The following is a 15,012-nucleotide window of genomic DNA, read 5'->3' as shown; positions in this document are numbered from 1 at the left end:
TATTGTTTACATTTATTTTCCCTAATATAAATGAATACAAGTCCCCTAATCCCCTAATATTGCCCATAATCCCAAATCACATCAATAAGATACTGTACTTAGATACTTCGATACTGTACAGCAGTGATTCTCAACCTTTTTCATATCAAGGACCCCTAATTTAGTCCACATTAGGGCCACAGACCCCCATTTGATGAGATTTTGTCTCTCAGACCCAAATCTGAGAATATTTTTATTGTTGGATATGATTTTGTCCAGAATTCCATGACTATCTGTATTGTAGGTAGAGAGATAACGGAGAATGATCAGAACAGTCATTCTCTAATTGTGTTAACTTCTTATAAATGAAATAATGGTGAAGTTTAACAATTCATCAAGTTGCTGGGGACCCCCTGGAACCCCCTCAAAGACCCCTGGTGGTCCCCGGACCCCACGTTGAGAACCACTGCTGTATAATATGTATCAACCGACTGCAAATTTCAGTCATGTTTACTTGCGACCCACGGTGTGGAAACGGAATCGCATGGAGAGGCTGTTACTCACTCTCCTCGCTTCTCTTGCCTTTCCTCCCCCCCTCAGGTCAGCCCCTCCCGGCCGAGATGACCCTGGCCCAGCTCCTAACGCTCCTGTACGACCGCAAGCTGCCGCAGGGCTACCGCTCCATCGACCTGACCGTCAAGCTGGGCTCCAAGGTCATCTCTGACCCGGGGCTCTCCAAGACGGACTCCTTCAAGAGGCTGCGCACCGAGAAAGGTACGGGCGCCTTTGCGAGAGGAGCATCGATTTGTGTTTAAAAATGCAAATGTACCCGAGGCGGAATTTGCATATGTTGAAAGGATACGCCAGCCAGAAAAAGCTTTTATTGTTCCGTGACTCACAGGTAGTTCTGTTGGGCTGTAGTGTTATTAGGCTTATTACTGTCACTGTTCGCCAATTTTCTAACATTTGCATTCTAACAATACGCTTTCCTCATTATTATTTAATCTCTGCCTTGCTACCTTTCTGAAAAATACCCACGTCCTTTGGTATATTCGTTTAATCCTAATGGTCTTGAACAGTGTAGTTGAGACTTGTGTTGCTCACGAGCTAAAACTTAGATCTTTAATGTCATCTAAAAAAAACTAAAAAAACTCTCTCTCCATTGATATAGAACAGGAGGCTGTTTTCCCTTTTAAATGTACACAGAGATTAGATTTAGATTTAGGCTTAGATTTAGAAAACTTTAATGTCCACCAAGAGTCAATTTGTGGTACAACACAGAACATATAGACACATCTAAAGCACATCAAAGCAAATAAACAGAAACGACAATAATCCAAATCTATAGCAGCCATCATAAATACCATCACAGTCCAGGCAGACATTTAAAGTGCATATCAATAACTATACCTGAGCATATAAACCATTGAAAGCACATCCATAAACAGAAACCACAATAATCCAAAATCATTTGCAGCAGCCATCATAAATATCCAGGCAGACATTTAAAATGCACGCTGATAACCGTATACCAATAATTATAATAAGAATAACTAGTGAGTTTACTGCATATCCCCTATGTATCCATGTATTCACATCCACTAGTCCATTGTATTCCACATCCCCTAGTCCATGTATTACCCCAGACTCCCCATGGCTACCACATCTTCGAGATTCACTTACATGGTCACACAGTACATACTGACCACTGTCTATTCTCCTATCCCTTGTTAGAGGATTCACATGCATGGGTGCCCATACATTCATACAGGGGGTGGACAAAATAAGGGGAACCCCTAATGAGTATCAAGTAAGGATTCATGTACAGGGAGCCGGTCTTTATCGCAACATAAGCCCTGACAGGTGAATCAAGACCCCTACATTATCCCGCTTATTACACAGCTACTTACCAAAGGCATTTATCATTTGACACAAAATATTGGTTTAAAATGATGTGTTTTGTTTTGTTTTTTGATATGATATGAAAAGACAGAGGTTTTGGAGTTCAAATGTAGGTGCATTGTAAATGGGTTACACTGCAATAAAAACACAGTCCAGTGGCTATTACTGTTTTTTTTTTTTTTCCTCTGTCAAGTTTTAATGGAGTTTTACTTTGGTCAGAGCTCGGCTCGCATCACCTGGGCTATTTCGTGGGCTGCTTTTTTAGAAAAAAAAAAAAAAAAAAAAAAAACGCTTTGAAGTCTAAAAGCTCTCGGAGTGGTTTCGAGTCCGGACCGCCCAATCACAGCCTCTCTTCTCCTTACCTTTTCAGCCCTCGAAGCTCTTTCATCCCTCTGACGCCGGATTCATGCAATATTCACGCGCTTTTTAGATGTTGCCGTAACATTCGCATTTGCACGGAAACGCCGAGCCGACAATAAGTTAATCCCGCTCTTGCTTTGGTGAATGCGGTCGCGGTAATTTTGGCTGGAGGGGAAACATTTAAGTTTTTTACATTTTAGTAATTTTGCTGACGCTCTTCTCCAGAGTGACTAATAGAGAACGAAGGATCAAACTGGTGACCTTCCTGCACTGCCAACCCATAGATATTGTGATTTCAGGACTGCGTTATATTTAGCCATCCACTTCTCCGGGCTTGACGGTCAGTACTAGGGCATGTGTGACAACATGAGGTCAGATGAATTTTCTAACGTACAACTTTGACATCTCGGGTTTTGACGATCTCAGCACCGGCGAATCCGCAAAGCTGGTCAGATCTCTCTCTCACGGCGACCGGCCCGTGTCCCATCCCACGAATCCATAGTTCCCCCCCGTTATCCCCGTGCTATACTGTGATCTCATTCACTTGAACGTATTTTATGTCCGGTAACATACATGTCACGCCTTCAAGTGGAAAATTGAATATACCGAATCGAGCGTACGTTCAATAATGCAACAGTTGTGCCGTTCACCCTCGGCTGACCCCTCTCTCTCTCTCTCTCTCTCTCTCTCTAAAACAGAACTCCATAGGTATGCATGTTATTTTCAGGGCGTTGACACTAGCTGCGGTCCGGGCTGACTCGAGCATGGCTAGAGCATGTTAAAGCGCTCCCCCTTCCTGGCAGCAAGCGCTGAGCAAGTGAAGCAGCACTAATGTTGACAAAATGGACACAGCAGGGCGAGATATCCTCTTGTACAAATGTGCAGAGACAAGCAGAGTCCAAATAGTGGTCAGATCATAAGGCTGTGTTTGCCTTCCACTCGTGCCGTAGTGTTCAGTGAACCTAGACAGAATGCAATGTACTTTCTCCCCCTCTCCGCAGTGCTCCATTAAGAGATTGTCGGCACGAAAGCTACTTTTCTACCTCTTCTCCCTCTCTCTCTTGCTGCAGGCTAGCTTGGCCATAGTAAATAGAGAGCCCGTGCTCGGTGGCATGACTACAAAGCAGCTTAGCTCGTTTCTTTGTGCGGGTGCGGGGTGTTTAGACTGCTCAGTGCCGGTCTGCCAGGCCTCCGGCTGTCCGCTGCCCTCCTCGGCACCTTCGCGCTAATCGTTCACGCTTTTCAATGATCTAGCTTCTTCTGCTTTCACACGCTTATTCGTTTTCTAAAAGCGAAGCTCGAGTACCTGGTGTACAAAGACTACTTCTGCATCGCACCTTTTATAAACCTCTTCAGGCGCCTCCAGCCCTCGTGACGGAAGACGACCTTTTAGAGCCGGAGTTCCGTAGCGTTTGTCTTTACGGCAGTGGTTCTCAACGTGGGGTCCTTGAGGGGGTCCAGGGGGTCCCCCAGCAAACTGATGAATTGTAACTTCACCATTATTTCATTTACAAGAACTTTACACAATTAGAGAATGTAGGAGAATGACTGTTTTGATCATAGTTTCACTGTCATCTCTCTACCTACAATTCAGACAGTCATGGAGTTCTGGACAAAATCATACCTAACAATAAAAATATTCTCAGATTTGGGTCCAAGAGACAAAATCTCATCAAATGGGGGTCCGTGACTCTTAATGTGGACTAAATTAGGGGTCCTCGATATGAAAAAGGTTGAGAATCACTGCTTTACAGGTTGTACGCGGCAGCTGGTTCACCCCCCCCCCCCCGTGTTGTTCTTCGGTGTTCACATTGTTCGCCCAGCATGCGAGGCCAGTGACCCCAATTCGAACAAATCTCACCACTGTTCAGACACTTAAACACTGGATTAGGTCAGTCATTATCTTCATTAAACCAGTATGGCCACCCTCTCCCTGGCTGCTGAATTCAGGTAATCAGATGTGCTGCAGAGATTGGAAACCGAGGACTACAAATACAGCGGATTAGTGCCCACTCCCCTCCCCTCCCCCCCGAGTAAGAAAGTCCATTTCGGCAAGTGCATACGCTATCTGTAGAATATCTATTTAGCCTTTCCAGTACGCATGAATACACACCGGTCCGCTCATTCCATTTATTTTGCCTTCTGCAAGAGCTGACCCCCGAGTTACGTTTCTCAAGGTGCCGCCTGCCCTGCTGCTCTCGCTTCGCGTCTTGCCTTAACTCCCCGTACCGTTTCTCCGGAACGTTTCCCCAAAAAAAAAAAAAAAAAATCAAATCCTTTCAGATTCATCTCTCCCGTGATAAATGGAGGGGAACGGCAGCGACCTTTGCTAACAGGGAAGGAGGCACTGAAAGATGGAAAAGACGGCAAGAGAGGTTTTTCTAAAAAACAAAAAAATCGACGCCGAGGCTTTGACCAGGTGGAGCCGTGATGCGGAATCCATTTACCTCAGATCCCACTGCGTGCGCACATACACTGTCCCAGGACCAGCAGCTATCTCAAAAGCCTTCCTCCTTGTGTAAATAGACCAAGGCCTGTCAGAAGGAAATTAATATTGTCCCTCAGAAACCTTTCTTGGTTATCTAGTTCCCTCCCGTTCAAACATAATTTTGCTTGGAAAGTTTTTGTCAGTTTACTGTCTTTTCACATGCTGATGCGCCACCTGGCCGGATAGCGATGCCCTTTTGTCCCTTTGTGGTTTTCCATGCATTTGAAACAACAAAACTCCTGCTTGAAATGCTATTTAAATATTCTTCTAGCAGGCCAGACGCCCCTCTTTGCCTTTGAAAACAGGAGCATTCCCTCTCTCCATCACATCTAATCCAGTTTCGGGACGAGTTCCGTTAGAAACCCTATTAGTCACAAAGCCCCGGTGTCTTTTTAATTCACCACCAAAAGAAGGGGAGGGGGGGGGGGGGAATCCCTTCAGAGAGACGAGTAGAGCAGTGAATCAGCCGTTATATTTTCTCCTCCACGGGAGATGATGCGTGGCTTTTTTTTTTTGGGAAGATGACCTATCAATCGACCGGAGCTTTATATCATCATAAAACGGCCAGAACCGTAACGGGTTAGTGCTGTCAGAGGCGGGGCGTATTTTTGCCTTTCACCTTTTCCATTCCATTTTGACAAGTCTGACTTTGTGGTCACCTTGTATATGTAAACAAGGACATTTGGACCGTGTCCGTTATTTATATAGATATGTGTGTATGTCATTTTTTTTTTTTTTTTAATCAGCACGTAGCTCATCTAGGGGTGGGGCACCCTCTCTCAAGTGCAAACCATTAAGGCCCACTGATGTATGAACAGCCAGCGATTGAGATGGTACGCTGGCCTCCGGTGATTGGAAGCTGTTGTCAGGCTCTCCTCCTCCTCCTCCTCCTCCTCCTCCTGCTTTCTTCTTGGTTGCTTGAACTTGATGAATGGGAGAGTAATGGACTGATAGCTCTGTTGGTTTCTCCTTTCCTCTATTTCACAAATTCAATCTGCTTATGAATGATGAATTATGAGGTACGGTGATTTATGGCATTGGAGTGGTCCGGTTGTAAATGGTGCGAACTACCTTCAGTTTTATTTTTTGTCAGGGGGGGGGGTCGGTTTAATGGGGGGAAAAAAAAATCCCTGCACACTGTAATAACGTTCATTTTGTGATTTATTCTTGATCCAAAACTGGTTTTCATCAGGCATTATAGCAGTTATATATAGTTATTTCAATATTGCCTTTGAAAGAATTCAAAATACTGTACTTAAGTTAGTTATCAGGTATTTGTTGTATCCTATCACTTTGTTTTGTTTGGATTTGGCAATCCAAAAAAAAAAATTAAAAATATGGCAAATCTATTGCATCTCAATTAGGGGGCATGGGAAGCTCTTCTGTTTGTGATTTAGACTGATTAGTCAAGCCTACCTATCCTACATAGCCTAACCCAGTGTTTCTCAACCTTTTTAATATCATGGACCCCTAATTTAGTGCACAATAGGGCCGCAGACCCCCATTTGATGAGATTTTGTCTCTCGGACCCAAATCTAAGAATATTTTTACTGTTAGATATGATTTTGTCCCGAATTTTTAAGGCTATCTGTATTGTAGGTAGAGAGATAACAGTAAAGCTATGATCAAAACAGTCCCTCTTCTACATTCTCTAATTGTGTTAACTTCTTGTAAATGGAATAATGCTGAAGTTTCACAATTCATCAATTTGCTGGGGACCCCCCTGGAACCCCCTCAAGGACCCCTGGTGGTCCCCGTACCCCAACGTTGAGAACCACTGGCCTAACCTACCCGGCACCACCAACCTTCAGCAGTCATAAGTTGGGTACCCAGGTAGCGAACAAATGACGCGGGTAGCAAGTTCAAAGAATCTCGTGCCAAACTCCATTCAAAAATCTGTCAGTTTCATGCTTATTTTTGCTTATCGACAAAATAACATCCCCCATACGACATGACTCGTGACATTTTTATATATTTTATGCCACTCTTCAATTCGGCATACATATTACCCACCTCACTGCATTTATTTTGATGCATTGTCAATTTTTAGACCGGATGGTGCCGGCTATTCCCGCAGTCTTCTTTCACCAAAATACACCATTTACTGGCATTAAAACCCCAAGACCGATAACCGCCAGACTCTTTCTTACAGACCGCACTAGAAGGGAACTGAATGTACGGGTCACAGATGCCAGACCGATCCCCGTCTTCCTGTCTTTTCAGTGGATCACTGCGACATGCTGAGCAGCTGCCACGAGGACGAGCCGATGACGCCCAGCGAGGAATGCCTGGACGCCGCCATCGACGAGTCCCTGCTGGAGACCAACCCCATCCAGTCGCCGCTCCAGGTCTTCGCCGGCATGGGCGGCCTGGCCCTGATCGCGGAGAGGCTGCCCATGCTCTACCCGGACGTCATCCAGCAGGTGAGACCGGACTCGCAGCCGTAGACGTAGACGCGGGCAGGCCCCACCGGATCATGGTTCCGTATCGTGGAATTTAGACTGGTGTATTCCAGACGGGGGAAAGTCCGGGAACTTGATGCAATTACACTTTACACTCTCACACATTAGATTAGATGGTGGATTTCAGACCAACTGGAGTGGAAACCAGACTCCCTCCCCTTCAAGAAAAGCATAAACAATATTTTTTATAATTGAAAGTCATGGAATTTTTTTTATCAGGGCCATTGTGGGAACCTTGAAAGTAGAATGTGGGGACCTTCACCCAGCTAATATTTCACAGACCTAAAGAGACCCAAAGAGGCCAAAAAGTTAGTTCATTTTGTTTATTGAACCGTGCCTGGCTAGAGCCAAAATGCATAAAATAGTGCAGAGCAGTGATTCTCAACCTTTTTCATATCGAGGACCCCTAATTTTGTCTCTCGGACCCAAATCTGAGAATATTTTAATTGTTAGATATGATTTTGTCCAGAATTCCATGACTATCTGTATTGTAGGTAGAGAGATAACAGAGAAACTATGATCAAAACAGTCATTCTTCTACATTGTCTAATTGTGTTGACTTCTTGTAAATGGAATAATGTCCTGGGGACCCCCCTGGAACCCCCTCAAGGACCCCTGGTGGTCCCCGGACTCCACGTTGAGAACCACTGGTGCCGTGATAACGCAAACGTTTGGATATCCACCTGTGAAAGACTAGTTGTCAGTGGGTCCACACCTTTTTCATCATTTTGTACTGTATGGGATCTACACACCTGTTGCTACAATAACTAGAATGGACTGAAGTGCCACTGTCTCATCTGTTTTTGGGGTTAGGGTTACTAGGCCCATTATTTTAAATCCAGAATCTGTGGAAAAAAGGAGTTCAAATTGCCAGAATATTATGAAAAAAAGCTATTCCTTACCAAAAAAGCCTATATTTAGCTGTTTTTCAGAGCGAACAAAGCACTACAAGGCATGATGTAGTGCTGCCTCGGCACTACATCATGCCTTGTAAATGAAAGCAAATGAACACTTTAGCAGTAATTGAAAACAATGAGGCTTGTGACGTGTTGATTTGAGTAGCTAAATAGCTAGAAAACACGGTGAAAGCTGCCAGGTACTAAATCTCTCTTGTTTTGTTATTGTCTCTCCCCCCCGGCACTCCTCTTCCAGTCTGCACTCCTGCTCCTTTTAAATAGTTGCAGAAAATTGAGTTGTTCAGGCCGTCTCAGAGAGTCAGTGATGGCTGGTATCAGGCTCCCCACAACGGCCACCAAGCAAGCTCTTTTTGCTGCAGTTTCCAATTTAGCTCTTAGATTGACATTAAGAACCATGAGAAGGTTTACATGCACACTAACAATTTGATCTTAACCCGATTAAGGCAGTACTTTTGACTGTTGAAATTTTAAAAACCTTTATCTGATTATCTTAACTAGAATTTATAACCTCCTCCTCTCCTCTCCTCTCCTCTCCTCTCCTCCTCTCCTCTCCTCTCTCCTCTCCTCTCCTCTCCTCTCCTCTCCTCTCCTCTCCTCTCCTCTCCTTGTCTCCTCTCCTCTCCTCTCTCCTCTCCTCTCCTCTCCTCTCCTCTCCTCTCTTACAGTAGTGGGATTGGGTTAGCACCGCCTTCCATTGTTTTTGCTCTAGAACAGAGTGTGGGTTGGAAAGTGAGTTTAGAAATCCAGAGATCTCAGCTTCTGACCAAGTCACGGTTGACTCACTGGTATCGATCCACATCCCCATCAACTCAAACTCTGATATATTAGAATCATTTTGTCCTATGGGACAGTAAATATTGCACTTTTTAAACAGTCGTTAACATGTGACAGCTCTGCCCTAAAACGGGTCACGCAGTTCTCTCTGGCTCTGTTGTCCCAGCAGATGCTGTGTGTTTGTAGGGCATACACTTGTGTTTGTGAATAATTGAAGCACTTGAGCTCCCTCACCTGGAGTGAGACCATTAGCAAAGTGAACAGGAGGCTATATGGATGCAGGTGAGGCAGCTGTGTGCCGGAGCATTGTTTTTCTAAGGTTTACTTAGAAGGAGCAGAGCTTTTACAATGGCTCCTGGGCCGCTGCTCTGCCCTGGCTTTTAGTGCAGCTAACCTTAAACTGATTGGATTGATTTGGATCATTACATTGTTATGGTTAGGTCAAGCTTACGCACAAAAGTGAAGCACGCGTAGTTTATATACAGGAGTGTAGCTTAAGCAGGTCATTGTTCAACTGTGTTAACATTAGTAGGTTATTTCAAGGGAATGTTTTCAGGATGAGGTTAAGATAAAGTCCACCAAGTGCCATATATCGCTCTTTTTTTATCAAACGCAGGTGAAACTACTAGTTATTTAGTTAGTTTATTTTTATTTCTGTGTCATGCCAAACATCTGGCCCATCCCACATGGGATTACAGGACACCACCATTTTACAAAACATCCATCTTCCCGTGATACACACACAACAAAAACAAATCAATAAAATAAATTACCACATTATAAAGTACTACTATATTCTTTCAAATAACATATTTGAAATGATAGGTTTCAAATGAACAATACACTGAAAAGAACTGCTAGAAACTTCCAGTTTATCTTGATAAAGAGCTTTTTTCTCATCTCCCAGGCATCTCCAGGTATCTTTGTGCATCATCCATATTTACAAAATCAATATCTGTTTTTTTGTACATTTCTGCAGTCCACTGTCAAGAACCAGACTGCAGCTCTGTCTATTCAATCCTTCTTCTTCTTCTTCTTCTTCTTCTTCTTCTTCTTCTTCTTCTTCTTCTTCTTCTTCTTCTTCTTCTTCTTCTTCTTCTTCTTCTTCTTCTTCTTCTTCTTCTTCTTCTTCTTCTTCTTCTTCTTCTTCTTCTTCTTCTTCTTCTTCTTCTTCTTCTTCTTTCTTCTTCTTCTCTTCTTCTTCTTCTTCTTCTCTCCTCCTCCCTCCTCCTCATCCTTCTCCTTCTTCTCCTCCTCTTCTGCTTCTCCTTCTCCTCCCTCCTCCTCATCCTTCTCCTTCTTCTCCTCCTCTTCTGCTTCTTCTTCTCCTCATCCTCCTCTTCCTCCTCTCTTCTTCTTCTCCTCATCCTTCTCCTTCTCCTCCCTCCTCATCCTTCTCCTCCTTCTTCTCCTCCTCTTCTGCTTCTTCTTCTCCTCCTCCTCATCCTTCTCCTTCTTCTTCTCATCCTTCGTCTTCTTCTTCTCCTCATCCTTCTTCTTCTTCTTCTTCTTCTTCTTCTTCTTCTTCTTCTTCTTCTTCTTCTTCTTCTTCTTCTTCTTCTTCTCCTCCTCCCTCCTCCTCATCCTTCTCCTTCTTCTCCTCCTCTTCTGCTTCTCCTTCTCCTCCCTCCTCCTCATCCTTCTCCTTCTTCTCCTCCTCTTCTGCTTCTTCTTCTCCTCCTCCTCCTCTTCCTCCTCCTCTTCTTCTTCTCCTCATCCTTCTCCTTCTCCTCCCTCCTCATCCTTCTCCTCCTTCTTCTCCTCCTCTTCTGCTTCTTCTTCTCCTCCTCATCCTTCTCCTTCTTCTTCTCATCCTTCGTCTTCTTCTTCTCCTCATCCTTCTTCTTCTTCTTCTTCTTCTTCTTCTTCTTCTTCTTCTTCTTCTTCTTCTTCTTCTTCTTCTTCTTCTTCTTCTTCTTCTTCTTCTTCTTCTTCTTCTTCTTCTTCTTCTTCTTCTTCTTCTTCTTCTTCTTCTTCTTCTTCTTCTCCTCCTCCTCCTCCTCCTCCTCCTCCTCCTCCTCCTCCTCCTCCTCCTCCTCCTCCTCCTCCTCCTCCTCCTCCTCCTCCTCACCATTCAAATCTACATGAATACAGCCAGGTGACGTTGAAATGGAAATCCAGCTTGTCCGAACACATTTGGTGAAAGTATCAAACGCTTCTAAAATTCAATATTGAATTTGGTCTGTTGTAATGGTATTGAATTGTGTTTTTGGGGCTATTGTGACGGCACTATAAAACAGTTGTACACTTGCTGAGATTTACACGAGCCAGCGGTCTCTATTCTCCTCCAACACACCCTGACGCCAGAAAATTCCCTTTCACCTTCTCTAACGTTGCCCCCTCTCCTGCTTCTTCTTCTCCTCCTCCTCCTCCTCATCCTTCTTCTTCTTCTCCTCCTCCGCTGCTTCTTCTTCTCATCCTTCTCCTCCTCCTCATCCTGCTTCTTCTTCTTCTTCTTCTCCTCCTCCTCCTCCTCCTCTTCTTCGTCTGCTTCTTCTCCTCCTCCTCATCCTTCTCCTTCTTCTCCTTCTTCTTCTTCTTCTTCTCCTCCTCCTCATCCTTCTCCTTCTTCTTATTCTTCTCCTTCTTCTCCTCCTCCTCATCCTTCTTCTTCTCCTCCTCCTCCTCCTCCTCCTCCTCCTCTTCTTCTTCTCCTTCTTCTCCTCATCCTTCTCCTCCCTCCTCCTCATCCTTCTCCTTCTTCTCCTCTTCTGCTTCTTCTCCTCCTCCTCATCCTTCTCCTCCTTCTTCTTCTTCTCCTCCTCCTCATCCTTCTTCTTCTCCTCCTCCTCCTCCTCCTCCTCCTTCTTCTCCTTCCTCCTCCTCATCCTTCTCCTTCTTCTTCTCCTCTTCTCCTCTTCTGCTTCTTCTCCTCCTCCTCCTCACCCTTCTCCTTCTTCTCCTCCTCCTCCTTCTTCTTCTTCTCCTTCTCCTCATTCTTCTTCTTCTTCTTCTTCTTCTTCTTCTTCTTCTACTCCTCCTCCTCCTCACCATTCAAATCTACATGAATACAGCCAGGTGACGTTGAAATGGAAATCCAGCTTGTCCGAACACATTCTAAAATTCAATATTGAATTTGGTCTGTTGTAATGGTATTGAAGCAGGATTGCGTTTTTGGGCTATTGTGACAGCACTATAAAACAGTTGCTGAGATTTACACGAGCCAGCAATCTCCATTCTCCTCCAACGCTTCAAAGTCAACACACCCTGACGCCCGAAAATTCCCGCCGCCGTTCAGCCCATCCGTCAACGTCCCTTTCACCTTCTGCTAACGTTGCCCCCCTCCGGTCCACAGGTCAGCGCCCCGGTGGTGCCCTCCGCCACGCAGGAGAAGCCCAAGGACAGCGACCAGTTCGAGTGGGTCACCATCGAGCAGTCGGGCGAGCTGGTGTACGAGGCGCCGGAGACCATCGCCGCCGAGCCGCCGCCCATCAACAAGCAGCAGCAGGCGCAGGCGTCCTCGTCCTCGTCCTCGGTGCAGACCATGTCGCCCATCCCCGCCCACTCGCTGGCGGCGTTCGGCCTCTTCCTGCGCCTGCCGGGCTACGCCGAGGTGCTGCTGAAGGAGCGCAAGCACGCCCAGTGCCTGCTGCGCCTGGTGCTGGGCGTCACCGACGACGGGGAGGGCAGTAAGTGTCGGGAGCGCTTCCTCATCACGTGGTCATTGTAGACGTGGTTAATGAAAAAAAATAGTCTATAGTGTTCATTCCAAAGGTAAAGGAGAAGTATTAAAAAGCCTTTATTCTAATGTCTGACATGCACATAGAAGAGTCCCATTAAAAGAGCCAACATGTTTTCTTCAGGGCTATTAACCAGTCTCTTCCCTTGTTCCAAGAGCACCTGCATATATTAGAACTAGGGCTGAACGATTTTGAAAAAAATATCTAATTGCGATTATTTTGACTGATTTGAGTTATTTGAGGGAATAATCATTTTTACATCATTATTCTCATTTTCATTGAAAAACGTATTAAAATGATTATGGTGTGATTTTTGCGGGGATCTGTACCAAACAAAGATGTTTTCTTAAGTCTGTAGAATATGATGTGTAGGCCAGGACATCTCTGCAGCACCACAATATTTCATTTAAAATGGTATTTTGACACATTTCACCTTTAACAAATCTTCGCGCTTCCTGCGATTTGAAAATTGCAGTAGGCCATATTGCAATTTTGATAAAATTTCGATTAATTGTTCAGCCCTAATTAGAAGTATAATTATCCTCTATAAAGAGCACCCAGTGTATTTTTGAGTGATGGTAGAAGTGTTGAAATGCCCCTGTTTGGTAACATACACACGCAGTCCATCATCTTCTGCTGGTCTTACGTTCCATATCTCTCATTTGCTGCATACCTAATGAGCTGGTCCATGCGTGTGCCTATGTATGTGTGTGTGCTCTTGCCTCTTGCATGTGTTTGTCTGTGTGTATGCCTTAAGCGCTGTGATTTTGGGTGTTTTCCCAGTCCTTGAGATAAGAGCGCTCGTTAATGATCGATGGCGAGTGTGTCCTGCCAGCTTGTTTAGTGACACTGGTCACACAGCGCATCAGGCTGCCATTTAGCCGGCTGCTGTCTTTGTCTGCCCTTAGTCATTATGAGAACCAAATAGATACTTTCTGCTTCTCTCAGTATGCCCTACACTAACCCATAACTCCCTCTGGCAAACATTACATTTTTTTTAGGGCTGCAACTAACGATTATTTTCCTTGTATTTTCTCGATTAATCGATTAGTTGTTTGGTCTATAAAATGTCAGAAAATGGTGAAAAATGTGGATCAGTGTTTCCCAAAGCCCAAGATGACGTCCTCAAATGTCTTGTTTTGTCCACAACCCAAAGATATTCAGTTTACTGTCATAGAGGAGGAAAGACACCAGAAAATATTCACATTTAAGAAGCTGGAATCAGAGAATTTGGACTTATTTTTCTTAAAAAATTACTCAAACCGATTAATCGATTATCAAAATGGTTGGCGATTAATTTAATAGTTGACAACTAATCGATTAATCGTTGCAGCTCTACATTTTTTTGCCGTCTATACATATAGAAAACTCCCGATTTTTCACTAGATTGTTAAGATGCAACTCGTGACGGTTAGTGCTGGGCGATATGGACCAAAAATCATATCTCTGTATTTTTAGGCTGAATGGCGATACACGATATATATCTCGGTATTTTCTACGAAGCGGGCTAAATATTCAGTTGTAAGTCAAAGCCACATGTGAGATGTCACGAGCACTTTTATTAAAACAAGACTGTGATCAAAATAAAATGCAAAGACAGGGTTTCCTTCCCTGTTTTAGAACAGTCTGGTTAAGTTCAGGAAATGACATCACTTTATTGTAATGCAGCCTTTAAAACCAGGAAAAGACACTTATGCCATATCACCATATCACCATATCCGAAATCTAAGACGATATCTAGTCTCATATCACGATATCGCTATAATATCGCTATATCGCCCAGCCCTAGTGACGGTACAGCGCGATGATGTCACCGACTGTGTCTCCCGTCCCCTCCCAGGCCACATCCTGCAGTCCCCGTCGGCCAACGTGTTGCCGACGCTGCCTTTCCACGTGCTGCGGGCGCTGTTCAGCAGCACGCCGCTGACCACCGACGACGGCGTGCTGCTGCGCCGCATGGCCCTGGAGATCGGCGCCATCCACCTCATCCTGGCCTGCCTGTCGGCGCTCAGCCACCACGCGCCGCGCGTCCCCAACGCCAGCGCCAACGCCTCCGAGGTACGAGCCGCACGCACACACACACACACACACACACACACACACACACACACACACACACACAGACAGACGCTTGTATTTCTACACCTTCAATTGACTACGTTCATTCCTTAAAGGATTAGTTCATACAAAAATTAAAATTCTGTCATTATTTACTCACCCTCATGCCAAATGAAACACAGGTGAAATGTGTTAGTCCATATAACACACAGGGAGGCTGCCAGCACAACTTGGTAGCAGCCTTCTCCAAAACAACTGAAGTCAATGGGGACCTGTTCTTTAGAGCTCCAAAACAAAAACAGCCAAACAATCACACTGTGAATAGAAAGACCTATACACCATTATTTGTTGCAAATCAATCAGCTGTAGTTAAGATTTGCACTAAATGATGG

General features: G+C 44.7%; 1 protein-coding gene across 1 annotated transcript in view; it reads left to right on the top strand.

Moving 5' to 3' along the window:
- The window catches only part of LOC139647159 (dual E2 ubiquitin-conjugating enzyme/E3 ubiquitin-protein ligase BIRC6-like), a gene marked incomplete at its 3' end in the record, with an annotated part of 87,483 nt that extends 72,863 nt beyond the window's left edge, over positions 1-14,620 (top strand). The window contains exons 59-62 of the mRNA XM_071523010.1: positions 580-753; positions 6,953-7,152; positions 12,178-12,511; positions 14,403-14,620. Coding sequence (XP_071379111.1) covers positions 580-753; positions 6,953-7,152; positions 12,178-12,511; positions 14,403-14,620 — 926 coding nt within the window. The remainder of the gene's footprint in view (positions 1-579; positions 754-6,952; positions 7,153-12,177; positions 12,512-14,402) is intronic.
- Between the last annotated feature and the right edge of the window lie 392 nt (positions 14,621-15,012).

This window comes from Centroberyx affinis, unplaced genomic scaffold (assembly GCF_046629955.1).
Source record: "Centroberyx affinis isolate AG114_WGS23_722 - 3 ecotype Tasmania unplaced genomic scaffold, CSIRO-AGI_Caff_v1 ptg001054l_1, whole genome shotgun sequence".
In the NCBI taxonomy this organism is placed as follows: Eukaryota; Metazoa; Chordata; class Actinopteri; order Beryciformes; family Berycidae; genus Centroberyx; species Centroberyx affinis.
The sequence above is the reverse complement of the archived record's forward strand: the minus strand, read 5'-3'. Positions and strand labels throughout refer to the sequence as shown.